The sequence below is a fragment of the Harpegnathos saltator genome, unplaced genomic scaffold (assembly GCF_003227715.2).
Source record: "Harpegnathos saltator strain DR-91 unplaced genomic scaffold, Hsal_v8.6 scaffold147, whole genome shotgun sequence".
NCBI classification, from domain to species: domain Eukaryota; kingdom Metazoa; phylum Arthropoda; class Insecta; order Hymenoptera; family Formicidae; genus Harpegnathos; species Harpegnathos saltator.
Genome location: NW_020229925.1, coordinates 201556 through 227862, shown reverse-complemented (window position 1 = coordinate 227862; position 26307 = coordinate 201556). Strand labels below are relative to the sequence as shown.

General features: G+C 55.6%; 1 protein-coding gene and 1 non-coding gene across 4 annotated transcripts in view; both read right to left on the bottom strand.

Annotated features, from left to right (window-relative positions):
* The window catches only part of wge (BAH domain and coiled-coil containing protein winged eye), a 91906-nt gene that overhangs the window by 35624 nt on the left and 29975 nt on the right, over positions 1–26307 (bottom strand). For 2 of the 3 annotated variants that reach the window (XM_025296546.1, XM_019844974.2), the window contains exons 3-13: positions 22906–23031; positions 17475–17483; positions 15422–15694; positions 14873–15235; positions 14214–14438; positions 10572–10736; positions 7145–7384; positions 3796–3906; positions 3006–3224; positions 2094–2248; positions 537–1166 (exon numbers count right to left, since the gene is read on the bottom strand). In XM_025296546.1, the coding sequence (XP_025152331.1) occupies positions 537–1166; positions 2094–2248; positions 3006–3224; positions 3796–3906; positions 7145–7384; positions 10572–10736; positions 14214–14438; positions 14873–15235; positions 15422–15694; positions 17475–17483; positions 22906–23031 (2516 nt within the window). The remainder of the gene's footprint in view (positions 1–536; positions 1167–2093; positions 2249–3005; positions 3225–3795; positions 3907–7144; positions 7385–10571; positions 10737–14213; positions 14439–14872; positions 15236–15421; positions 15695–17474; positions 17484–22905; positions 23032–26307) is intronic. The other variant, XM_011153955.3, reaches the window with a different exon arrangement.
* Positions 24154–24226, bottom strand: TRNAF-GAA (transfer RNA phenylalanine (anticodon GAA)). The gene has a single exon. It is a non-coding gene; the product is annotated as a tRNA-Phe (tRNA).

Sequence of the window (26307 nt, the reverse complement as noted above, 5' to 3'; positions counted from 1 at the left end):
TCCAAGACTCCGAGACCACGACGAGTGTAACCGGATGACTTCATATTCAAAAGCTCGCGTAGCTAATTAGTTGAGGCTAACTCGTTATAATATAGCTCGTTATTAGGTGATTACTGCTCATTGGTTCGAGGCAGTGAATCACGCAGTTTTGTGAACGGTGAACGGTGTCCACTGAACGATCGCGTGTGACGGAGTAGATGGCGCTGCCTCCGCCTCGGGCAAGACGTAATCCAGCCATCGTTACGGCATTAACATTTTGGAACCGGATTTTGGAAAAAGTCGAAACTTGAGATTGCCTCGCGAACAATAACTTTATAAAAATCTCTAAGGAACGAAAGTGAGCGTTACATCGGTGGCGACTACGACTAGTCTTCAGCAATGAATTAACGCCGAGTTCTTCTTAGCTAACTTATTTATACGGACGCTACGAGAATGAACGTTGCATTAGCGGCTTCAGCAAAGTTAGACGCCCTGTTTACAACCCTGTGGTTGTAATTAGTCAGCCGCGAGGTTCAATCGGGGTTAGCTCTCTTTACCTCCGCCTTGTCCTGAACACCGACGTCCTTCCCGACGTTCTCGTCGTCCTTCGACGAGTAACTGTCGCGACGGTCGCGCTGGTCCGCGCCGACGTCTCTCCTCCTCGCGAAGAACTCGAGGTTCTCGTGGAAACTATCACAGTTCTCCTCGGTGATCTCGATGATCCTGGCGCCGATCCTGCCCTCTCTGCAAACCACCTTGTCCTCTTTGCCGGCCTCCTCGTCGACCCTCTCGTGCTCGATCGTCTTGTTGACGTTCCTGCAGTCCTTGGCCGAGTACTTGGCGCAGTCGGCCATGTTGATGATTGTGTTCTCCGCCTTGTCCACCTTGGTGACGATGCCGCAGATCGGATTCACCGTGGTTGTGGTCGTCGTGATCCTTACCACGTTGCAGATCCTCTCCGGCGACGCCACGATCTCGAAGTTCGCGGTGGTCATGTTCGCGCCCGACTGCGCGACCTGGCAAGGACTCAGATTCTGCTCCTGCTTCACGATCGGGGGCTGTTCCTCGGCGTCCTCCGGGGTGTCGGTCTGATTCGAGGCGTCCTGCACGCCGTACGACGGCGGCTCGATCGCGTGAATCGTCGGCACTTCCGGCGGAGGGGTCAGGCACGAGACCGGCGACGTGGCCTTGGGAAAGATAAAAAAGGGAAGAAGTTTCGACACGTTTCGGTGCGTTTCCCCAAGTCGCGTGCGACCTCGCGGGAACCTCTTCGGGAACAACTCGATAACAACTGATTGCTTTCATTTCACTTCCGGGCTTTGGCCGCCCATCTTGGATTTGTTTCGTCAACATACCAGGTCACTTCTTCTTCTTCTTCTTCCTCAGGGAGAAGAAGTTACCTGGAGTTACCTCGCGAAACTCCGGGAACCAATTCAAGATGGACGCGCGCCGCCAACCCGCGAATCAATTGAAATATTTCTCCGCATCCCGCGCAAGCTTTGAAACCGATCGCAACCGATTCGCATTCGCATTCTCTTGTGTGTTTCAACCGGAAGTCTTCAGCGTGCGGAGCACAGCGAGCGGCTACGAGACGTACAAAGACATTTCTTTCGCAGACTTGTCCGCATCCTTAAGCGCGCGATCTTCGCCAAATCGCTGACACCGATAGCGATACGGATACCGGGCGCCGGACGTGCGAGAAAAAACGAGCTGAAAGAGAAAGATAGCCGGAGAGGAGAAGGTAAGACAAGGGAAGAGAGGGAGTGAGAGAGATACACACATACACACATACAGAGAGAGAGAGAGAGAGGGGGGGAGGGGAGGAGGTGAGGGAGCGACGGGAGGGGTGGGGCGGGGCAGAGTGTAGTGGTAATTACGTCAAGCTCCGGGCGCGGTCCGGCCATTCGCATAATGTGGAAACGTTGTGGCACATTGTATTAATCATGAGCAAACCCGATTTGCATCGCTATCTGCATAGATATTGCGCCGAGCGGCCGCGTAATATTCGCGTCGCGGCGTGCGTGCGTGCGTGCGTACGTGCGTGCGTGCGTGCGTGCGTGCGTGCGTGCGTGCGTGCGTACTCGAAGCGCCGGGCGAAAAAGGACCTTAGCTACCTGCGACCTGCAATGCGTAGGCTCGGGTTGACTGATCTGCACCAGGGCGGGCGCGTGCGGGTAGTAGTGCAGGGTGGTGACCAAGGGTGCCTCCGGTACCAGCGCGCCCGTCACGGACGTCACGGCCTGCAACGCCTTGGTCGACTCCGTGGACGCTGCGGATAATCAGGGAACGCACATGAGACTCGTCCGTCGGGGGCGGGGGGCGGGGGGGTTGCGAGTAACGCATCGCGCGTTTCGGCTCTCTTCTCGTTAATGAAGAAATGCGATTGTGTCTTGCGTAACGGCCGGGAGTGCACTCGTTACTTTCATTGTTACTTTGCGAGCGCGGACGCACGCAGATGATTGAGGAAGAATATCCCCCGCATTCGGTGGAAAGAAGACAACTTTCTCGATGACTGTAAGAAAGTAACTTCCCCCTCGGTCGGCCGCCGTCATCGCTCGAACTTAACCCTTTGCACTCGGGATGCCAGCACAGCTGGCATGAACGTTCATCCCGGCGGCTCGGAGTGCCAGCTGCGCTGGCACGAACGTTTATTCCGGCGGCTCGGAAAGCCAGGTGTGCTGGCGTGAAAAAGATTTGAAGAGAGCAACAAAGCAACAAAATGCGGCGACAACATTGGAAGAAATGAAGATCCTTTTTTTGTAGTTTTTCTAGGAATTTAGAAGTTATATTTATGATTATCGAGTAGGCGGGAGGAAATGTGGAAATAATCCTCGAGTGCGAAGGGTTGAGCAAGATTTCAGCTCCTCTCGAGAGGAGGAAGAGTCGAGCTTCGCTCAGCTTGCAATTTTTGTCTCTCCCCGGAAGGAAGAGCCGAGTTTCCCCCGATCAAGTCGACCCCGTCCGATGAACTCGCGCTCGATCTTCCCCCGTCCGTTCTCAAACTCCGCGTGTGGAATCCTACTCACTGCTGATTATGGTGGTCGGGCTGCTGCTGCAGTCCGCCTCGATCTTGACGATCGGTAGCGGCGGCTTCCTCTTGTTCTCGGCGAGCACCAACCTCGCGCCGCCGATGTCGCCGAGCACCTGGATCGACGGCGGTGCCGGCGGCAGGAAGAGCGGCGGTGGCGCAACGTTACCGCCGTGACTGGCGTAATTCGGCCACACCACCGCTTGCTGCATTTGTTCTGTCGAAAGCGTCAAATTCACGCTCGTCCATGAGAGCTCCCAGCTTTTTCCACCCTCCCCGTGAGTCGCAATGTCCAATGGATACACACGCGTACCGCAAAAGGCCTCAAAGACTTTTCTTCTCCACCCTGATAATACACTTGTCTCTGATTCGTCCTTCAGCGTTTTGGCCCATCAGCCAAGCGCTGCTGAAGAAGGAATCGTCTCAGGAGAAAGCGAAAGGGGGGAGTAATAGGAAAACTGGTGGTACCTGTGGGATACATTGCGACCCCTCATGGGGAGGGTGAAGGCGGCGCCAGATCATAGTCATAAAAACGCTCACTAACAGTCGTTAACAATCGTTCATCTGAAACTCGTCCCGAGCGAGACACTCGGACCCGAATTCGGGGTTGGAGCTTCCAAGCTTCCCAGTTTCAAGTCGTCAAGTTGCAAAGATGACGTACGAACGACTCGACTGAGGAAAGACTCAGACCCAACTCCGGATTCTGACGCCGAGTGCGTCAGGCGAGACGAAGTTCCTTCAGCAATCTCGCTCGACTCGTTCTCGTGGTCCAAGCGAGGATACTTTACCCGCTGCGTGAATCAGGAGGAGGTGACCGCTGGCCGGGTCGCGGACGAGCTGCAGCCCGCCCTGGAGACCGACGCCCATCTGCGGGAAGTTCAGCGGCTCCGTCGGCATCGCTGGAAAAGTCCGGTCGCGCTCCGTTATCCCGCATCAGACGACACGTTAATGTCCATTTTATGTCCTCGCGATATAGCTTGTTTACATGGGCACTTTGAGATTAACAGCGATACCGGGGATTCCCGTGAGCAAACGAGCTTGGTCGCGCGAGAGCGGCCGCACTCGGAAGCCCGCAGGAGAAGCCTCCGTTCGGTAATCAATCGATGCTACGACAAGATAAGTCGCACCTCGCGCCCGCGCGTGCAAATAGCTCACCGACAGACAGACAGACAGACAGACAGAGAGAGAGAGAGAGAAAGAGAGAGAGGGGGGACGAAGGGAGAGAGCTTCAGAAACACTTTCGACAACCCTGGCGAATCGCTCATGGCGAGTCGGACCTAAGCCAACGCGTTTTTTCCGAAGCGAAGATTGCGCGTCCTGAGAGGCCGAAGGGCCAAGGGCCTTCCAGCCGAGCCGTGCTTCTGATATTACGTCGTGCGACGTTCTGGACCTTCGCCCAAGAGATGACAAAGAGACCCGGCGCCCCGTCGCCGTCGCGCAGCCACGTATATTAAATATGCAGCTCGCAGCGTCGAAAAATCGTCGTCTCTCGCGCGGCCACGTCGTTTTGTCGTCGTCACTCGGACACCTGTCTAAGCGACGAATTAAATACGGGAGGAGGGTGGGCAGGGGAAGGGGGTGGTGAGTGATTTACAGCGCGCTGGGCCGATGTAGTTCAACGTTATTCGGATAAATGTCACTCGGTCAACGAGGCCGGAGAGAGGTCAGCGAGAGGGGCGAATTCGATCCGAAATTGTATAGGGTCGCTCGTTAGCGGCCCGGTTAATCCTCCCCTCCCCTCCCCTTCCCTCCCCTTCCCGCCCCCGTCCACCCTGGCCGCCGCCCGCGCCGATGGAAGCGCGATACACGCTACGTTAATTAATTCGGACTTTTGCTCCAAACTCGTCGTCGGCCAGCCTCAGAAAATTCAAACGTCGCGATCTCTTCCTTCCTCTCTCGCGACCCGCGTCTCGGGGGGCGGGAGGGGGGGCGGAGGGGGGGTGCTGCGTCTGGTCCAACTGGCGAGTCCGCGACCTGAACAAGAGTTGCGAGATGGACGCGTCCGGGGAATCGCGGCTGAGGATCGCGTCGGGGCCGAGAACAAATATTCGGACGTGGCGATGATGAGTCAATAGCGAGAGCCAGGTCGATGATGAGACGATATTAACGCGCGCTGCGAAGAAGACGGCCGGCTGCGCGAGCGCCGCGTCGGGCAAAAAACGAGAGACGCGGCGCGGCGCGCCCGACTGTGTATCGCCTTTGATGTCCGACGAAATAATTGAGCTGTCGGCCGCACATTGCGCGGCGCGGCGCGACGCGGCGGTGGCGGTAACGAGAATACGCGAATGCACACGTGAACGCACGTCAGCGCTCTCGGGGTGGCTCTAAAGAGCCGATTGTTTATTTAATAGCTCGATGGCGCTCAATGCCGCCGCCGCCGCCGCCGACGACACGCGCCGCACCGTCACGGTGGCGGGGGGGAGGGGGGGACGAAGGCGAAGACGGTGTTTCGTCCCGGGGATGAAATAATATTAGCGCGATAGACTCGGAGAGCGACGTGAGAGACGCTGTTGAAGGCGAGGGAGATTCTCAAAAATCCTCAAGTTCCGCCGAGCGTCTCGGATGCCGCCGAGTCCTCCGAGAGCGCGCCGAAAGTCCTGGCGAAGGAGAAACGCTCGGATGCCGCTCGGAAACTTTCCAAGTTCGCGCACGCATTCACCTCCTCCTCGTCCTCCTCCTCCTCCTGCTGCTGTTCCTCGCGCCTACCTCGGCGTGTATCTGTTATCAATATAGTCTCCCGGTGGGGGAGAGGGGAGCAAGGATTTTTTGTCGAACGAGTTCCGCAACACGGCCGTTTGCGGAATGGGAGAATTTATCTTCGGAGGATTACCGGGCGGAAAGTTCTCTTCGGTATCGATTACCTCCGTGAATCCTCCTCGTCCGTCTCGAGGTCAAAGCGTCGCGACTTTCCTCCTGTCGATTGTGCAGCGCGATTGGCATAACCGAACGGAACACATTCCGCGACCGTGGGAACTTTTCTGGCGGAGAGGAGGATTTTTTGACGGCGAGAATCGCCGCCGCGGAGGTTCGCGACTCAGGGACGCGCGCCGACTGCGTTGTCGTAACGTAATTTATTTTTTCATTATCCTCTTCCCGTTTTTCATGTGTGTGTGTGTGTGTGTGTGTGTGTGTGCGTGCTATTTTTATGTATTACGAGCCTCGAAGTCTCACCGGAGGAAGTTCCCTCGCGCCGAGATCGACTCCGCTGACGGTTTATTCCCCCACCGTAAAAGAAAAGAGGAGAGAAAAGAGAAGAAAGAAAATGGCGATAAAATTGAAGGGAATTTATTTCCAGAGGATTCGATTTCGAATTTTACTCATACGGAACGTTGCGCGCTGTGACTTTTTCCTCTGCGCGCGTCATCACGTCGGCTGTCAACGACGTCTCTCTCCACCCGCGGCCAGTGACACTCGTAACGTAAACGAACACGAAACCTCGTATGAGAGAAGCCGTAATACGCGAGATACCGCGCCGGTGCTTGAACGGCTCGTGATGCTCGAAGCAACATGATGCGTGAGAAAGATGCCAATGAACCCTGGCCTAGGAAGTGACAAGTCTATCATGCCGATCTGCGTGCGCGACTACTCGAAACTGCCGAAAGACACTCGGGACTTTCGGAAGGCCTCGCTTTCGAACGGCACTCGAGACGACAGGGATATCAGAATCAATCGAACAACGACACTCGAGTGTCCGTCGTAAGGAGAGGATCTTTTTAATCCATAAACGGCCTCCGGGGGCGTAGTCGATACCAGAAGAAGAAGAAGAAGAAGAAGAAGAACGAGGAGGACTTGATATTTCAATATTTCTGCTCGATTCGGCTTGGTTATCGCGCTCCCGTCATGATTTCCTCCCCGATCTCATCTCGTAAACACCACCAGTGTCCTCTTCAGGGTAGCTTCAAATTATCCGTCTCTTTCTGTCTGTCTCTCTCTCTCTCTCTCTCTTTCTCTTTCCCTGAAACGTGGACGAAACGACGGAAGGTGAGCCGCGACGCCAACCGGGAAAGCAAGTCGGGCAAAAAGTAGGATCCTTCTCGGTCGCTCGTCGACTCGCGCTCGAGCTTCCACGTATCCTGGACGATTCTAACGACGCGGTACCCGCGGCTTCTTGCGTCAGGTCCCCGCCGAGCTACCCACCTGCGGCCGCCGTAGCCGGATACTGCCACAAGGTAGGCGGCCACGTAGCGGCCGTGTCGGTCGCCGGAGTGCCGATGTTGCCCAGGGTGGAATTCAGGCTGGAATTCAGACTGGAATTCAGGTTCAGCGAGGGCGCGAGCGCCCCGGAGGGAATGGTGAGGTGGGCCGCACGATCCTCCCCTCCAGGTCCTCCGCAGTGCACCAGGGTGGTGCCGCCTACCGCCATGGCCGTGCTGGAACCTACAAAACGGAACCGGCGTTCATCTCCGCGGCTCGGTTCCGCGCGCGAGGATCGGCCGCGCCGCGCGCGATCATCAAGGGAGGGAGAGGGAGAGAGAGAGAGAGAGAGAGAGAGAGAGGAGGGGGAAAAGGGAGGGAGAGGAAGCGCTCTTCTCGCGGACCTCGGCCGCGGCGCGGCGCGGAGCTTCCCTCGGCGGTCGAGAGCCGCGCTGGACGCGGGTATCGATCCGGGCCACGTGAAATCGGACGCGGTGAACATCGGCGGCGTCGCGCGCGCGCGACGTCTTCGGGGTGAGAGAGGTGCTGTTGCGCCCAGCGGGATCGGTCGGCAACGCCACGGCTGCGGTCGACACTCGCGTTCACTCGGCAGCGCTCAGGCAGCGTCCGTCGAGAGGACGACGCACGACGCGCGAGGAGCGAGCGAGCGGACGCAGCAAGGCCGCGCACGACAGGCTCTCTCAACATTGTGTTGTCCTTGTACGTTCGACAATTTGTTGTCATGACGAATGCGAAGAACCGAGCATCGTCCTCCTTATTGCGTCCGCTCGATTCGCGAAAACAAGGCAAACACGAGGCGGCAAGGCGCCCACCGATTGTGTCGACTATCTCGTGGTCGCTGTATGTATCCGATAACAGTTACTTGGTGTTGCGACAAATGCGGTAAGGATCGCGGGAGCCATCCGACACGTTGTCCTCGTTGCATCTGCTCGTGTCCTTCGCCGCTGCATCGATCCGCTGGATTTTAATCGCAGCGCCTGGCCGGCGCGGCGTCGCGATTAACGGCCGCCGCCGCCGCGCGCGCGCGCGTATCTTCGACGACGCTGTTTTGTTGCGCGAGGAAGATTAAGTTCGATCCGCGACGACGTTCTTCCGGCGACGCGCGGAAAGCCGAGTTTCCTCGAGCGGAGTCGCAATTGGCCGGCCGGCGATCCTCCGGCGAGGAAGAATCGTACGCGAGGAGTCTCGCGCGCGAGACCCGGCGATCGCGTCATTTTCGCGGAAGCATCGCCGTGAAAAGAATAATAGTCCCCGGGGCGGGGCGGTTAATGGCGGCGATATTCTTTCGCAATAAATTACTCTCGAGGCGTGTGACGTCGCAATACAGGCGTGAATCGCGCCTCCTCGGCCTGTCGTTTCCCGACGCCGATGCCGAGAGGACGATAGAGCCCCTCCGCGGAGAAGTTCGAAAAAGGCCCCTCCTCCCCGCCCGCCCGCCGCCGCCGCCGCCGCCGCCGCCGCCTCCGCTGCCACTCGCGGGCGCGATCGATTTGCGAAGCGCCGTTCCGCGCACGACACGACGAATTTTCGCCAGCAAGCCCGCGAGCGAGCTCTCTTTAATATTCGCTCCGGGAGTTGCCGAACGCCGCCGGATTAGACGGAGGAATATTCCCGAGGAGACGCGCGTGTCTCGGATCGATCTCGATTCGACCTCGAGGGAATCGATCTCCTCCCTGGAACGAGATCGACTTTTGCCTCTCCGCGAACCGATTCTCTTCTCGAATCGAGGCCCGTCGATCCGTGTCGATGTTATTTGCCCTCAAACGGGCTCGACGTTTTCTCTCGTGAGAGTCGAGAGTCGTGTCGCGCGAAAATCATCGGCCGGAGAAGAGTCGATTTTCGCAGGAGAAGATCGCGCGACGCATCGCGCCTGCGCCGTTGCGACGCTCGCTCGTTCGACGAGGATGTTTCAAATGTTACTTCCTCGTTTCCTTCTCTTTTATGCTTTTCTTTCTTATCTTACGCGCGCTATTATGCACTTTGCGCAATAAGAGGCAGCGCGACTTTTCCCGGTAACGACGACTGAGTAACGATCGCCGCGGTTTTTTCGCCGGGCAATTAGCGGTCACGAATGCGAAGTCGCGACGCGCGCCGCCGCGAGATCGGCCGCGCAGGATCGAAAATCCTGCTCTCGGCGCTGCGCCATTGGGCAGTTAAGTGCCATTAGACGTTGAGGCTGTCATTACGCTCGTCGGCTCCGTATTGAGCGATTGGCTGAAAGATCGCGACACTCTCGTCGCCCGTCGAGAGCCTGCAGACGCGGCCAGCGCATCCGGCGGAGGAATTGATCTTCCGGCAGGAGATCACCGGCAGAATTAATTCCTCCCTCGGATGCGCGGATGCGCCGGCCAAGTCGTTCGGCAGGAGAACGCGTCGCTCCGCGAGGAAGATTCCGTGTCCTCGAGGCTGTCGTCGATGGCGCGCGCGCGCGCGCGCGCGTGACGTCGCTTCGCGCCCTCGGCGGGGTGAAACGCGATACGCGTCCGCAAATTCTCCCTCGCGTCTTCGCGCGAGGGGTGGCATTTTAATGAAAACGTACTCGTTGACTTACGTAAAATGCCACAATCACACGCGCGGTCCGCAACGTGCAATCGCGAACGCGGAGGGGCGCATTGTCGCGCGCGCGCACGTCCTCTTCTTCGTCCTGAGGAAACGCCGGGAGCTTTGCTCCCGGCTGGGTCTCGCGATGGGCAACTTCCAACCTCTCGGCTGTTGATGACGCAAATAGCCGCGCATTCCAAAAGAGAGAAAAAAAGGGAGAAAAAACTTACAACGCAGCAACGCTATATTTTATTTCCGCCATTAAGAGGTAAAAACGACTCGTCGATATTCTACCGAGTGACCGTGAAAAAAGTACGACCTCTCCAGCGAAACGTTACAAGTACACGTATCCTGAACGCTGCCGCAAAACGGGGAGGGCGCGACGACGCCTCAGGGAGGAGCCCGTCGGAACTTTCGCACTCAGCCAGGCTCGCTCGGCACTCGCGCGCGCGCGCGCGAGCGAGCGAGCGAGCGAAATGAAATAATCGAGCGGCGAGGAGGGCGATTTTTCCGGCGGCCGCGATAATAAGCTCGCGCGTGCGCGCGCGCGTCTCGCGAGAGACCGCCGCTTTTTTGCCGAAGCGACAAGGAGATCCGGTCGACCGGACTCGACGGTGTGTGACTGCAATTCCGCCGAGAGGATGAAGCCGTTTCTTTCACGCCCAGCACGTGGCGCGCGCACGTGGCCGGCCAGGCGACTTCTCGAAATTTTCTCGGCTTTTTCCTCCCGACGTCATTACCGATCTCGACCGCGACGACCGGCGCCGGCATCGGAGTTTCGCAATCCCCCCCTCTCCTCTCCTCCCCCCTCCCCGCCGCCGCCGCCGCGCGGGAGGTGAGATACCTGGCGTGAAAAAAGAGGACTCACCTAGGCTGTCCGGCTGGAAATGATGATAGCTCGCGTGATGCGACGTGTGATGACTTAAAGACACATTGCGCATAGACGTCGAAGTCTCCTGATGCTGCAATCGCTGCCTCGCCACGGCGATGCCGACCGGTATGCCAGCGGCTCCCGCGTTGGAGACCACGATCCCTGAAACGACGAGGGAAATCGCGCGGTGAGAATCGCACGGTATCGCGCGATCGGCTCGCTTCGAGCCTGAAGTGATATCGCGGAGGCGCTCGGACGGAGGAGTTCATGACGCGCAAGCAGCACCTTCCTCGAGAGGAAAGCTCTTCTCCCCCGGAGAGCGAGGCTCTTCTTCCCGCTCCCCACGTCCAGTCCCTTCACAAGCTCTCGCACCGGACGCGAGGATATTCGCGATCTCGACCGGTCGGTCGGCCGGTCGTCGCTCGAGCGAGCGCGCTCGCGCCTTTTCCTCCCGCTCGGAGATCGCTCTGGCGTATCTCGGCGCGGTATCGACAGCCACCATCAACTAGCTCAAGGCCTCGCGCACGATCGCAAGGAGTAGGTGCCCTCGCAGAGACAGACGTGGCCCCCCCCCCGCTCTCGCGGAAGCCCCTTCGGCTCTCCTCCGGTCTTCCGCGAGTCGACGCAAGTCCAACACGCATTCGTTTAAATCACCGTCTGCCGATCCGCCAGCCGGCGGCGTCCTCTCGCCTCTTGGTCGTCATCGCCGGCCCTCGCGCCTCTCGACGAGTCTCTCTCTCTCTCTCTCTCTCTCTCTCTCGAGCGGGACCACGCTCTCTCCACGGAATCCGCTCTTTTTCTTCCTTCCTCTTTATCAGCGCGCTGCACGCGCGTCTCGCCGATGCACCCCGAAACGCATTCATTTAAATCACCGTCTCGATCTCCCCTCCCTCCCCCCTCCTTCCCTCTCTCGGCCCCGCGTCCTTTCTTTCTTTCTTTCTTTCTTTCTTCCTTCCTCGTCGACCGCCTCTTTTCCCCGCGCCTTAAGCGGCGCGGCGCGTTACGCTCGCATGACGTAACACGTGTGGGCCAACGCGCACACCACCGGGCCACGGGAGAACCGTGTGCCAGCGGCGCGCACGGATGTGTCAGGACCGGGAGAGAGAGAGAGAGAGAGAGAGAGAGAGAGAGAGAGAGAGAGAGAGGGAGAGAGCGAGCGAGTGAGCGAGTGAGAGAGAGAGAGAGAGAGAGAGGGTCGAGACTCTTTCGAACCACGCCTTGTGTTTGCGTCGCCATGCGTGCCACGCACCTCCTACTTTAACGAGACTGTCTGCTCCGCTCTTTCTCTTTCTCCTTACCCCGTGCCTCTCGTCGTCTCTCGTCTCGCTTCTTTGCTCTTTTCCTCTCGCCGTCTCGCTCGGCACCGACCGACCGACCGATCGACCGACCGACCGGCCGGTCGACTCTCCTTCTCTCTCGTTCTTTATCTCTGCCTCCCTCCCTGCTCCCCCTCCTCTCTCTCTCTCTGTTTGTCTCTCTTTCTCTCTCTCTCTCTCTCTCTCTCTCTCTCTCTCTCTCTCTCTCTCTCTCTCTCTCTCTCTCTCTCTCTCTCTCTCTGTCTGTCTCTCTTTCTCTCTGGTTCCTGGTCCTCTCCTCTGACTTTATTCGTTTCTCTCTCTCTCTCTCTCTCTCTTTCTTTCTTTCTCGCTCTCCATACGCTCGCGGTTGTATGCACTTTTCTCTCCCCTACCGCGCGCGCTCGCCGCCCAGCCCGGCGTTTCGGCGCGCCTATCGAAAAAAGCGTCGCGCCGCCTTCGTATTAGGCGATTCCTCGTGTGGTTGGTCTGAGAAGGAACGCGATTATGCTGATTGGGACGGTATTACGTTTATCGCGGCCAGGGATCTTCGCACTCGCCATCTTCGCGAAGCACCGGCAGGCGCGCCGCGGCAACCCGTCCGTCCGTCCGTCTGTCCGTCTGCGAGTCAAGAGGACGCAATTATCTCGATTTTGAAGATTTGATCGTTTGTATCGCGAGCGAAAGATCTTTGCTCCGCCGCCGTCGCCGCTGTCGTCATTGTCGTCGTCGTCGTCGTCGTCGTCGTCATTCTCGCCCGCCGCCTCGGTTATTGGACGAAGCCGCTGCGCGCTTCCTTGGGTTCGGCGTCGAGGAAAGCGCGTAATCGCGCCGATATACCGACGATACTTTTATCCCCGGCGAGATCTCCGGGCTCGTCATAAATAACTCACGCCTCAATCTCTCTCTCTCTCTCTCTATCTCTCTCTCTCTCTCTCTCTCTCTCCCTCTCTCCCTCCCCCCTCTCGCGTCCAGGATCCAGCCAGGCGTCTCGCTCGCGAGCGATTCGTATCCTGAATAACGACACCTTGTAACGCGCGTTACGTAAAGGGGGTTGCTGCAATTTCGTAACGCATCTGCTCCTCCGTTCAGACTGCCGGCCACCTTAGACTTCCTACAGCATCGCGTCACGTTGACGAAGTCCGCTCGTGTGGCCGTCGTCGCGTGAATTCGGCAATCAAGATGCATCTCGCGCGAGCGCTGCGCGAGAGCTCAGGTCGATTAAAATGGACCGCGTCGTCGTCGTCGTCGTCGTCGTCGCGGAGTGAACGTACAGCGAAGAGCAAGAGTGTCGTCATCAACAACAAGTGGTGTCATTGAGACTCGGCTGGTAAAAGTCTCGAGCAACGTTTAACGCAGAGGAGAAAGAACTGCGACACTGCACAGGTGAAGACCCTTCGCTCGGATGAGACGCGAACGGCCGATTCTTCAGGACCGAGTTCGGCTCGTGAGGGAGGCAGCGACTCGCTCCCCCGAAGCGTCAGCCGAAGCGCGCCTGGCTGGCTCGATCTTGACGGATCGCGCTGGTGGCGCGAAGGGACGTGGAAACCGCCGCGACCTGACAAGCAGAACCAGAGAAGGGATCCCTCTTTCAAGAGCCGAATTCGGTACGTCAAACCTGCGGGAGCGGGATTCGGCACATTCGCCGTCGTACTTTATAATCCGGTCGGCTTTCCTCCCCCTACCCCTCCCCCCGCCTCTTGATAAGCGAGTTTCAGCGATATTGCTATGGAATCGAGAGGGATTTCCATCACCAATTACAGCGTCGTCGACCAGTCCGCCGGATCCAACAGCCGTGCGTCGCTATCGAACGAGGAAGGTCTCCTCCAATTACAAATCCAAGGATGTAATTTCTTCACGCATCAGCGTGTCAGAAAGCTGCAGCTTCCTTCGCACGTTCCTCGTCGTCCCGAAGCACGTCGTTCAACGTCGCTCGAACGTATCACCCGGTACGATCGAAGACAACTAGTAACGCGTGAAGCAGATCTCGGCCAATCGCACGCTCCTGCGTGTAGAAGTCGCACCTCGGACTTGCTGACCAATTTCGACGACGTCGCTCTCCTTTCCGATTCGTTCCTTCTGCTCGTTCTCAAAGAGCTGGACTCGCCAGGCGCGATAAGTTCGAGCGGAAGAGACTACCCTCGTTTCGGCACGACTGATTGCGCTGCTTGGCAAGCTGCTCGAAGACGAACAGACCCGCTGAGACAGAGAGAGAGCGAGAGAGGGAGGGAGGGAGAGAGAGAGAGAGAGAGAGAGAGGGAGAGAGAGGGAGAGAGAGAGAGAAAGAGAGAGTGGCCGCCTCGTTGGTTGTTCCCGCGCGCGCGGCAACCGGGAATCGACTTACCGTTCTCGGGCTTGGGCGGGACGGGCTCGATCTTGACGGAGGTGGTGGTGGCGTGAAGGGACGTGGAGACCTCGGCGACTTGACAGGGAACCGAGGCCAAGGGTTCCCTCTTCACCAGGCTAGCACCGCTATTGTTAGCACCAGCGCCGTCCTGCCCGTGCCAGGACGACGCGACAGGTAGCGTCCTGCTGCACCCCACGTCCGAGTGCACTACCTTTGTCTTCCCTACAATCAGGCGTTTGCCGCTTGTATCGACACACTGTGCCGTTGGCTCGCGCTGAAGGAACGTTTCAGCGACGCCTCGTTTCTCGGATTTTCAAAGCTCTCTGGAGGAGCCTCGAGGTCCGCCGAGAAAAAGAGAGAGAGAGAGAGAGAGAGAGAGAGAGAGAGAGAGAGAGAGAGAAAGAGAGAGAGAGAGAGAGAGAGAGAGAGAGAGAGAGAGTGAAGGGACGGAACTCGCGGGTGTATCGGATGATGCCAAAGATCCGTCCGAAGGAGCCGAAAGACAACGACCCGAGTTCGAGGATCAGCTCAGGACCTCGAGGGGGTCCTCCGAGGCTGCTGAATGAATGAATGAAAATCCGAAAAGCGAGGTTCGTCCCGCAAGGACCGCGCGCTTGGTCGAGCCTGCCAGCGCCGCCGACATCCGCACGTCGTACCGTTGCTGTTCCTGCAGAGACACGACGTCCTCGTCGACTTGTTCTCCAGCTTCACCGGCTGGCCTTGGCTTGGAAGGAAGGCCTCCCGCTTCTTGGCGGTGGCCTGGACGGTCTGGCCGCCGCCGTGTACCATCATGCTGCTGCTGCTGCTGCTGCTGCTGCTGGTGAGGCCGGAGGGCCCGTTGACGGTGACGGTGCATCCCGCCGTCCCCGTCGGCGGCTGGTACTCCTGCAGAAGTACGCCGGTCGTAGGCGCGACGCCGTTGGTCGAGTTGGGCGACGAGAAACTGTTGATGGTGAGCGTCGGCGCGCTGCCGGTCACCAGGGACAGCTGGGGCGAGAAGGCGTTCTGGTGGAGGCCACCTTCGCCGGGTGAAACAGACAAACAAACGTCACACGTGACACGTCGCACGAAGCTAAGCGGACCGAGAAACGCTTCTCTTTTTCTCCCTGTCGAGCAAGACAGAGACACCGGAGAGAGAAAGAGAGCGAGAGAGCGAGAGAGAGAGCGAGAGAGAGAGAGAGAGAGAGAGAGAGAGAAAAACTCACCATGATGCAGATGGTGAAGCCCGGTGAGGTTGAGGGTGTGCTGCGTGTGCTGCGTGTGCTGCGCGTGATGCAGGCTACCCACGTTGACGCCGACACCCTGCAGACTCAGGGCCTGCTGGCCCGCGGGCGCCAGGTTCGCCAAATTCTTCGCCAGCAGCTCCAGCTGCGTCACGGGCACCGGGCTGTAGGGAGACCCCGGCGGCGGCGTGGGAGCGCCCCAGGTGTAGCCGCCTACCCCGACCCCCACCGCCGCGGAAAACACACTCTCTGAAACTGGAGAATCCGCCGATTAATCGACCCGGGCCCTTCCGCGCTCGGTCAGCCGTCCATCCGTCCGTCCGTCCGTCCGTCCGTGTCTCGCTCTCCGTATTTCGCTCCGCTTGCCGTTTGCCGTTTGCCAGCGCCGTAAAGTGGAAAACGCCGCTGCGGGGACGGGCTATCGAGTGGAAAACAGCCTGAGACTGCTCGATAACGCTCGTCGAGTGTCCCCGGGACCGCGTTCGACCCTCTCGACACGTTGACGCGACGACGCGACGCCGCGTGCCCGCGAGAGACTCCTGCGCGACGCGTGTAGTCAGCTTCGCGGTAAAGCCCGGCGCGCGATTAGATAGCTCGCCGAGATATATCTGAGCGCGCCAGCGCTCGTCGTTCCCGTGTCTGTGACTCCGCGTGTCTGATTATCGACGAAGCGGCGCCGCCGGCGGCGGCTCTCGCCAGACCTCGCTTTATCAATCGTAATTAGAATTTCAGCTGCACGTTTGGGCACCGCGGGCTTTTCCGCGATGGTCGACGAAAGTGGCTGCGAAAAGGAATACGTACATGCAGAAGCCTCCAAGGGGGAGGGGCTTGAAGTCTCTCTAGGGGGGGGGAAGGGGGAATATATTCGCTCCTCACCGAGCGGTGCTCCTCGCGCGCGCAGAGGCTGATTTTTCATCGTGTCGCGGCGCGACAGTGTTATTTCGTGAGATCAGCGCAAGTCTGCAAATTCCCGCGCGGAACCGCAGCTTCTGGCCCAATCTTGATCAGAGCCCGAACTCTCAACGCGACCAAGACTGATTCCTCATCGTGTCGTCTCGCGACGCGACGCTGCGCGCGCCCGAACGCGACTCGACTGTGTATCGACTGTGTTAAGTCTGCAAATTCCCGCGCGGAACCGAAGCTTCTGGCCCAACCTTGACCAGAGCCCGAACTCTCGACCAGACCAAGCCTGACGAAACCATCCGCTTTCGGCGAAGTTATCTTCGCGGAGCCCGTCTTTGGAAATGGTTTAATGTTAAACGACTACGTGACGTTCTCGACATTCTTTCCTGCGGAAACCGCGGACCCTGTCCCTTCGAGACTCGAAAACCTCCCTCTGGTAACCTTCTGCAGTTTGTCCCATCGATTACTACGAAGATTGATCGCGATTTCCAGAAAAGAAAAAAAACCCTCTCTCATTTCCGCGTCATTTTTCTCGTCGTCGCCTCTCTCTCTCTCTCTCTCGTCTTCAAGCCGTACCAATCTGTCCTCACGCCTCTTGATCGCCACCGAATACCGCGCTATTGTCAGACAATGACCGATGCCCAGGCGATGCGTACGCGCGTCCAATGAAATACCAGATAATAATAATAATAATAATAATAATAATAATAATAATATCATGGCGCGGAGCGTCACCGGCCGCTTTTTTCGAACGACGACAGCGCTGCGCTATTCCGCGAGAGTAAGAGGCAAAAAGAAAGGCAGATAGTGAGCGAGAGAGAGAGAGAGAAAGACGGGGGCAGCGACAAACAGAGAGAGAATGGGGGGGGGGAGAACGTGTCCGTCAGCGCGCGCGGCCGCGCAATATGTCTTCGGCAGCGCGGCGCGCCGCTGCTAGTACTATTGATTTTATCTAAACGTGGATATATACGTATCTCTGCCTATGCAAATTAACGTGCGTGAAGAATATCCGCCGTCGCGTTAAAACGGATCTCGCGGCGGAGCCTCGCGAGTCGCGTCGCGTCTCGCTTTTCCACCGCGCTCACGCGTGTGCGCGCGATCGAATTACGCGTCTCGACTTACATACACTCACCTGTGCGTTCTGCCGGGCGCACGCACGCAGCGAGGCATGAAAAAGATAAACGTATAGATAGATTAGAGATCGCGAGACAGAAAGAGACAGAGAAAGATAGGGGGTAGGGGAGGGGAGGGGAGGGGAGGGGAGGGGGGAAGGAGGGAATCGGCCGGGGCGTCGAAGACGAGCGCGCATTTCCCGGCTCGCCGGCAATTAGCGAGCATCCTCCTTCTCTATGGCGTTTTTACGTCGCGACCCTTTCACATCCGCGCGCGAACCCATCCCCCTCCCCCCTTCGTCCCGTCCCGCCCGCCGCCGCCGCCGCCGCCGCCGCCGCTGCCGCCGCCGCCGGGCCGGTCGGCCGGTCCACAATGGAGCAATTATGCAATTAAAGCGGCGAACTCGGCGGACTCGGGCGGAGTTGGAGAAAAACGCGCGCGGCCAAATAGAATTCCCGCGTGCGGCCGCGTGTGTCCAGTCGCGCACAACTCGTCTCACCTCCGTCGCTAACAACCTCATTGTCCGAGGTGTAACCCAAAACGCGGCTCCGTGAGAGGCGGAGGCGGTGGCGGTGGCGGTGGTGGCAGGACGGAGAACAGATTCGACGAGGGAAAAAGGGACGTAGGAAAAAGAAGGCGAAGGAAGCGGGAGGAACACGAGGACACGTCGGAGGGTCGATTTCTCTTTCTCCTCTTCCTCCTTCCTCCTCCACCTCCTCCTCCTGCTTCTCGTCGAAGTCTTGTCGAGAATCGAATCTGCATTCGCCATCGAGCTTTCGATTATCCGAGCGATTATCCGAAATTTCGATGTTCCGCGTTAACCCCGCAAATTCTCCGGCCGGGCGCAAATCCTCGCGAGATTCAACGCTGGCCAGGCTATTGTTGTTTCTTGACGACGCCACAAGTGGTCGCTCTCAGCGCCATCTTTTCAATGTCGCGAGGCTTGAGGCAGCATTTATTTTGCGGAATTATCCGGTAGATTCGACTGTCTCGCGGCTTCTTCGCGCGACAATCCCTCCGTCCAGCTTCTTTCCCGATGAAGTCTCGCGATTCTGCACGCGAGCTCCGCCGATAGAAGTGACCTTGCCGAGGAACGCGGTCAATTTTTTAATACTACATTCTGACCGCTGAAGTGTAAATGTCGTGTGTAAAGCGGCTGATGAATCAAAAAAAAAAAAAAAAAAAATTAAAACTTAAATTACGAATTAAAATCTATCATTCGCGTGAAACGTCTTTCTCTCCTCGTCTGGGCTTCTAGGGGATCTCTTCTTCCTCTCGATGTTATCGATGACCGCTCGACCGCGGATCAAATATACGCGAATATCGAACGATTAATACGGAGACAATGAGCACAGATTAGTGGATAAGCAACAGCAGAACAAAGCGATCGCCTTCGGAATCCATCGACCACGACTCCTCGTTAGCGCCGGGGTTGCCGGGGGCTACAAACATGAAGAGAAGGCTCGGAAGGGAGAAGAGTAGAGACGCATACAAGCGACCTGAATTTGGACTCGGTGCAACAACGCTAACGTTGCGGGGGTGAATCTACCGACGGTAGATTCAGAATGGAACTCGCGGAGTGCTTCGACAGAGAGAGAGAGAGAGAGAGAGAGAGAGAGAGAGAGAGAGAGAGAGAGCGAGAGAGAGAGAGAGAGGGAGAGAGAGAGAGAGAGAGAGAGAGAGAGAGAGAGAGAGAGAGAGAGAGAGGAGAGAGAGAGAGGAGAGAGAGAGAGAGAGAGAGGAGAGGAGAGAGAGAGGAGAGAGAGAGAGAGAGAGAGAGAGAGAGAGAGAGAGAGAGAGAGAGAGAGCGTCGATCGCGCGCTCTCTCGATGTCGTCGAGACGACGCGGCCGTCGTCTTTGATCGCCGGTCGCGGGCGGGAGGGGGGCGGCTTTGTCGCTCTTGTTTCGGGATTGTCACGTACTTCCTCGACACGCCGACTGCGTGCGTGCACGCGCGTCGCGGTGCTGCGTTACGGTTATGATTCTCGCCGGCTGATGAAAATACTTGGTTGGCTCTCGGCGTGTTCAGTCGGCCTGTCGTCGGCAGCAACATCCCTCCGATCGTATCGCATCCGCGCGAGCGTCGGTGCCAATATCAGCGCCGCGCCGAGTATGTGTGATTAGCCGGAGTGCTGCGAGCAGGACTGCAGCCGGTGTCGGGAAAGCAGGACGCAGGATGCGTCGCGCATCGAGAAGTGTGTCGGCTCACTCGTCGCGCGGGATGCTCGCGATTTGAGCGGACGCCGTTTAACGGACTCGCCGAGAATAACGTTAGACCGTATTATCCGGTATTATTAGGAGCACGATTTAATTTCGAGAAGTTCTCTCCTCCAAAACTGATTCACTTGGACAAGATAGTCGAACGAAATACCTTGATCGAAATATTTCCTTTCGTTCCGTACAATTTTTCCCCATTTTCCTGGCGAGAGATGGATTCCGCGATGATAAAAAGATTCGTGATTTATCGTTATTAGGAGTGTGATTTAGTTTCGAAAGTTTTTTTCTCAAAAACTGATTCACTTAAACAAGATAGTGAACGAATGCCTTGATCGAAATATTTTCCTTCGTTCCGTACAATTTTTCCCCATTTTCCTGGCGAGAGATGGATTCCGCGATGATAAAAAGATTCGTGATTTATCGTTATTAGGAGTGTGATTTAGTTTCGAAAGTTTTTTTCTCAAAAACTGATTCACTTAAACAAGGTAGTGAACGAATACCTTGATCGAAATATTTTCCTTCGTTCCGTACAAATTTCCCCATTTTCCTGGCGAGAGATGGATTTTCCGCGGTGATAAAAAGATTCGTGATTTATTATCACTAGGTGCGTGATTTGGTTTCGAGAATTTTTTTCTCACAAACTGATTCACTTAAACAAGATAGTGAACGAGTACCTTAATCGAAATATTTTCTTTCGTTCCGTACAATTTTTTCCCATTTTCCTGGCGAGAGATGGATTCCACGGCGATAAAAAGATTCGTGATTTATTGTTATTAGAAGTATGATTCAGTTTGGAGAGTTTTTCTTTTTTTCAAAAACTGACTCTTAATCAAGATACTTGAACAAGATAGTGAACGAATACCTTAATCGAAATATTTCCCTTCGTCTCCTACTTTTTCCCATCTTCCTGCCGAGAGATGGATTCCACGACGATAAAAAGATTCCTCTTTGAAGTCGATCCAATTTTCGACAAATTTTCGCACTTGTTCGAAGTTATGAAAGTGCGTGTCCTCTGTAGCATGTTGCATCGACCGGAACGAGTGATAAGTGGATGCAGCAATGTCTGGAGGAGAATACGCGCGAGGCGCGGTGAGACTTGCCATTCCAGCTCTAATAGCGTTTGCTTCGCTGATAATGCAACATGAGGTCGAGCATTGTCGTGAAGAAGGATCACTTTGCGTCGTTTGCTCGCGATCGGTGATCGTCGTTTTTGCACCAATGCTCGCTTCAATTTGTATAATTGTCGATAACGAGCAGTGGTGTGACAGTTTCACTCGGATTTAACAATTCATACTAACACAACATTTTGACCCCACCAAATAAACAGCAGTGCCTTTAAACCGAGAGTACTGCGCCTCGAAGTGGATGTTGCTAGTTGACCTGGATCAACTCGTGATTCTTTTCGTTTGGGATTATCGAAATAGATATCCGTTTGTCACCCCCAGTAACAACTCGATACAAAAAACTCTTCATTTTTTGTCTGCCGATCGACGAAATGCAAATGTTCAACCGCAGTGATTCGCAGTGGCATTTTCCGATAATTGATGTGAAACCCATTTTCCTTCTTCGTGAATCTCCTCTCCCGTATCACGTAAACGTTTAGTGATTGTTATACGATCGACATTTAATGCTCTGGCAAGTTCTCTCAAGTGAATTGCGCTGGGTTTTCAAGCTTTTTTTGCTTTTGTCCCGAGCGATTCTTTTGTCGCTGAACATTGAAGTCGACACATTTGAATCGTCTAAACCAATATTTATCTGTCTTAATTGATGGAGCAACATCACATCGTCACATCAAGTTTCTATCAGAATCCTGTGACCTTTAGCCGCCGTTTCTTCTGATTAAATAATAAAAGCAACGCGTGTCGAAAATGCTCTTTAGAAAGCTCCATTTTTAAGGCGTGTCTATTAACGCGATTTTTAGTTGCGTCTATTGTTAGCAAATGACTATGACCATCATGGCGTGCGAATATCAAAGCGTTAAGAAACACAATGGCTGTGATTGGAATATTTTCGATATTAGTGCCATCTCTTGCGAAACCCCGAGAACTGAATCACGCTCCTGATACTTAATAAACAGATTTTCGTACGCGAATTTTTACGCGGTTTTCGCGCAAAGTGAGCTAGCCTTTTGTGTGCGCGTAATGTGTTACTAGAATATTTATTGGAATTATCAATAGAATCATCGGTATCGTTAGAATTAGCATCAAAGCGAGAGAGAGAGAGAGAGAGAGAGATAAACACGAGTCAGCTTCTCAGGCGCGTGAATTATCCTTCGGCGGCCATTCGTCGATCTTGTTCCACGGAAGAGATATCGATCGGAACGGCTGATTAAAAGCCGACGCATATGAATTCGCAGTCAATTACACTCTCAGTCGAGGGTCGCGATTAATTTGCAACTGTGAGTATCGGTCTTGAAATCCAGCGTGCGGCAGCCTCGCGAGTGCCTATTTGCGCATCTAATGGCGCTCTCTGAACCGCAAGTCCCGTCTTCCCGCAGTCCGTCAACGCCCGCTTCGTTTCCTTCGTTTCTGCTCGGCAGCGCGCTTTTTATCGCGACTCTCGCGACCTGTCACTTGCGTTATTCATAGTCCCGCACCGAGTCCTAAACTCGGATCGCGATTGCGCGGCGCACAGCCACCCTGAGGGGAAACTGCTTTCTCCCCGATCCTCCGAAATGTCGAACAACAGCCCGCGATGATGACAAAGACAGGCAAGTCGCAGGACCGCTTAACGCGTGCCGCAGCTCGCGCGTTACCTGCGCCGAAGTGAATCACGTAATTATCGAAAGGAGGAATCGACACGATCGATGATATGAAAATCGTCGCTTCCTCGAGCCTCGAGCGGCGCGGAAGGAGCGGCGATAAATCGCAATAATTCAGCCGATCGCTGTTGTCCCGCAGCCGCTTGCCGGCACACAATAGCCACGATCCTACGTCGTCCTGCGTCTCTTCAAGGCCTGCCAGGCTCGCGCGCTGGTCTTCTTCGCGGGGTTGACTGAAATTCCGCGAGGCGCTCGCGGGATCTCGCCGCCGGCGAGAGGCCGGCTCGATCCGGCACCTGGCGCGACTCCTCGCGCGAAGGCGAAGGCGAAGGCGAAGGCGAAGGCGAAGGAGAAGGCGAAGGCGAAGCGCGGCGTGGCGCACAGAAGTGTCCTGAGACGGCAGCCGAAGAAAGCGCTGGCGGGGGCGGGGGAAGCGGCGAGGGAGGAAGGAGGAAGTCGTTGCGAACTTACCCTTGTGAGTCGTCGCGTGATAAGCCCGCGCTGGCGTCGGTGGTCCGGAGGTGGCGGGGGTGGCGGCGACGTAACTGCCCCCGCCACCCCCCGGGAATAACGAGTACAGTCCGTAGCGATTCGCACCTGTAACATCGTTAGGAACATCATCGAGGAGAGAGTTGGTAATTATTAATGCGCCGAAATAATTGACGGTACACACTGGCAGAGATTACTCGACGAGACTCGTCGACGGGGTTATTATTATTATTATTACGTCGTGAACACAACCCTCGGGCGGGCGAGCGTCGCGGATGCGCCACGCGCCACGCGGAAGATTTAAAATTGAAATCCTCTCGTTTAGAAAAGGCCGCTTATTGATTCGCTCTCGCTCAACTGTGCCGCGGCCGCGGCGGCACGATTTTCGTTGGCGCGGCGCGCTCGCAGCGCCTCCTGCGTTTTCTTGTTTTTTTTTCTTTTTTTTTTTTTTCTTTACGCCGGGTCGAAAAGCGCGTCGTCCCGGTTCCCGTTCCTCTTTCCTCGCGCTTGTTTGCGCGCGCGCGCGCGCGAACGACGCTTGAGCGATGCTCAGAAATACCGCAGCCCCGCGTTTCTTAATGGTATTTACGTAACGATTTTTCATCAAACTGCCGCTTTTTATTTATAAGTCGACCGACTCGGAGAGATTGAGGATGACTTTTCGGTCGCGCGCGCGCGCGCGGGATGAGAGATATTCTGAGAATCGCGCGCGCGCATGATATGCGCTTACGAGACGTTTATATATTTCGAAAGCCGAGTGTTCGGCTTTGAAAAATCTCTCGCCGCCGTGGGCGATTCATCACGGCGGCCGCGGCGGCGAGTGCGGTGGGTTCATTGCAATTCGCAATGTTTTTTAAGTGGACTTATATTTGCAAAATAAGCGGCTCGCATTTAGTCACGGTCGGCCTGCGCGCAAAAAGCGACGACATAATAATGAAATATGAGCTGTCTGGTTTCACGCGGATGACAATATCGCCTTATAGGCGGCGGTATAACAATGACTGCGGTACCACGTGACGCGATCACAGCGTGATTACGCTAGACCAAGCCTGAGAACAGCTCGATAAGCAAGAAACAAATATTTGCCCCGTCTCGATAAATCTGATAAAGCGTCGCAGAAACGATGATAACAGCGCGTCACTCGGATTTTTTCGAAAAACGTGAGCGCGTCGGGCGTGTGTGAGAGGAAATCCCCGAAAAAAATAAAAAAAGACAAAAAAAAAACACTTTTGCCGAAACCCGGGATTGAACCGGGGACATTTAGATCTTCAGTCTAACGCTCTCCCAACTGAGCTATTTCGGCGCACGAGAGCACTCCGCGCGGACTCGGACTCCAGTTGGCAGATTGATAAAGCGCGATAAGCGCGTTACATGTCGAGCGTGAACGACCTCTGATCAATAGTGAATGTTACATAATACGCGTATACCGGATGTGCCGCGAAACTCGCCGCCGCCAAGAGCTCTCGGGGCCGACCTTTCCGCGACGGGTTGGCGTCGCGCGAATTGACGAAATTCTCGGCGCCGACACGCTCGCCGCCGCACAGTGGGGTCAGATGACATTTTTCGGTTGAAAATTCTCTAGAGACCTGAATTTCCAACCGATCATCGACACCAATGGACGAGGTTGTTCCTGAATAAATTCCAAAGAGATCGGTCTAGCCGAAATTTTGCAAAAATTATCGGTTCAGAGTTCATGGGTTTAGGGTTTGTCTTAAAAGTTTATCGTTTAAAGTACAGTGTCTTGGGTTCGACCTCAATGGGTTCTTCTCGAGCCTACTGAATACTAAATGCGAGAGCCCAGAACTTATAGTCACCTTTTAGAAAACTCTGAATTTCAAAGCTCATCATTTCAGCCCACATTAAGAAAGAATTAAGCCATATGGAGCCGATAAGTAAAAATATGGAAAACATTGAACAAAACCCTAACCTCTGATGGTCCATGAGCCCAAAGCTTATAAACCTCAGCTCATAAGCCATCATACGGAGACAGAAAGTATCCTTCACAGTTTCAATCCGCTGAATACGCTATTAGATAGAAATAAGTGTCGAATAATGAGTACTCCACAAGTTTCTCGCGAGTTTAACGATAACTCTTCCTCTTTTGGGGCTGGTAACTCGAGGAAAAATGTTTCTTTAAATTTTGGCAAGACAGATCTCTTCGGAATTTATTCAGAATCAACCTCATCCATTGGTGTGTATCGATGATCGGTTGGAAATTCAAGTCCCTAGAGAATTTTGAACCAAAGAATGTCATCTGGCCCCACTGTGCGTACGGCTCGTCGCGCGTCTGGCTGACGGTGATAATCCTTCGTTGTTTCGCAAATAACCGGCCGTCGATTAAACCTCAGTCTGTGACCTCAGTTGGGTCCTTGTCTGAGCAGCCTCAGACTTTGAACTCGGACTACGGGCAGATTTGGTCGGCGCGCAGCATTCCGCATCCATTGTTTACATCAAAATCAGCGAAGAAAAAAATTGTGTTTTTTCATACCACTGTCGGCCGTGTTGCATATCGGCCATTGACTGCGACCAAAGGGTCGCATTTATTTTTCGTTTTAACACGCGTTTTAACCGAAGAGGCCGTGCGATGGAGCGAGGCGTGTTAACGTTTTGTCGGATGCGTTTCTTTTCTTTCTTTTTCTTCTGATAAATGATAACGCGCGTGCGCGCGCGCGCGCAACAGCAGTTGCCTCTCGCGGATGCGGTATTTATTCGATTCGTCGCTCCTCCGGGAGCCGAGAGACATCTCCTTTGTAAATCTGCCTGCTTCACGCTGTATTAATTACGCGACGGCGCGGTTCTCGCGGCCAGTCACGAGCGCGTTAGATTCCCCTGATTACTCCGCGGAACGAGCTGTGTTTGGGTCTCCGATAAATCCAGATTCCCTCGGCATCAAATCGAGGGGAGTCTCCCATCGATCGAGCGCGGCCGCCACATCCTCGTCATCCCCGAGAGCAGTCCCGCGCGCGCGCGCGCTCGGAGGTTGATTTCAGTTTTAGCCGGGGAGAAATCGTCTTCGAATTCGATCGGCGATACCGCGATAGACAATTTATAACCGGCGTGAGAAACCGGGACAGAATTCTATTTTCATACGTCGCATAAAGGAGAGACTCGGAGGAAAGGCGGTGAAAGGCGGAGGGAGGGAGAAGAGGAGAGAGAGAGAGAGAGAGAGAGAGAGAGAGAGAGAGAGAGGGACAGAGAGAGATAGATAGAGAGAGAGAGAGATAGATAGATAGATAGATAGATAGAGAGAGAGAGAGAGAGAGAGAGAGAGAGAGAGAGAGAGAGAGAGAGAGAGAGAGAGAGAGAGAGAGAGAAGGGGGTGGGAGGGGAGGACACTTTGGGGTGAATTCTCCCGCCGGGTTTCCTCACGCTCTTCGCGCACTC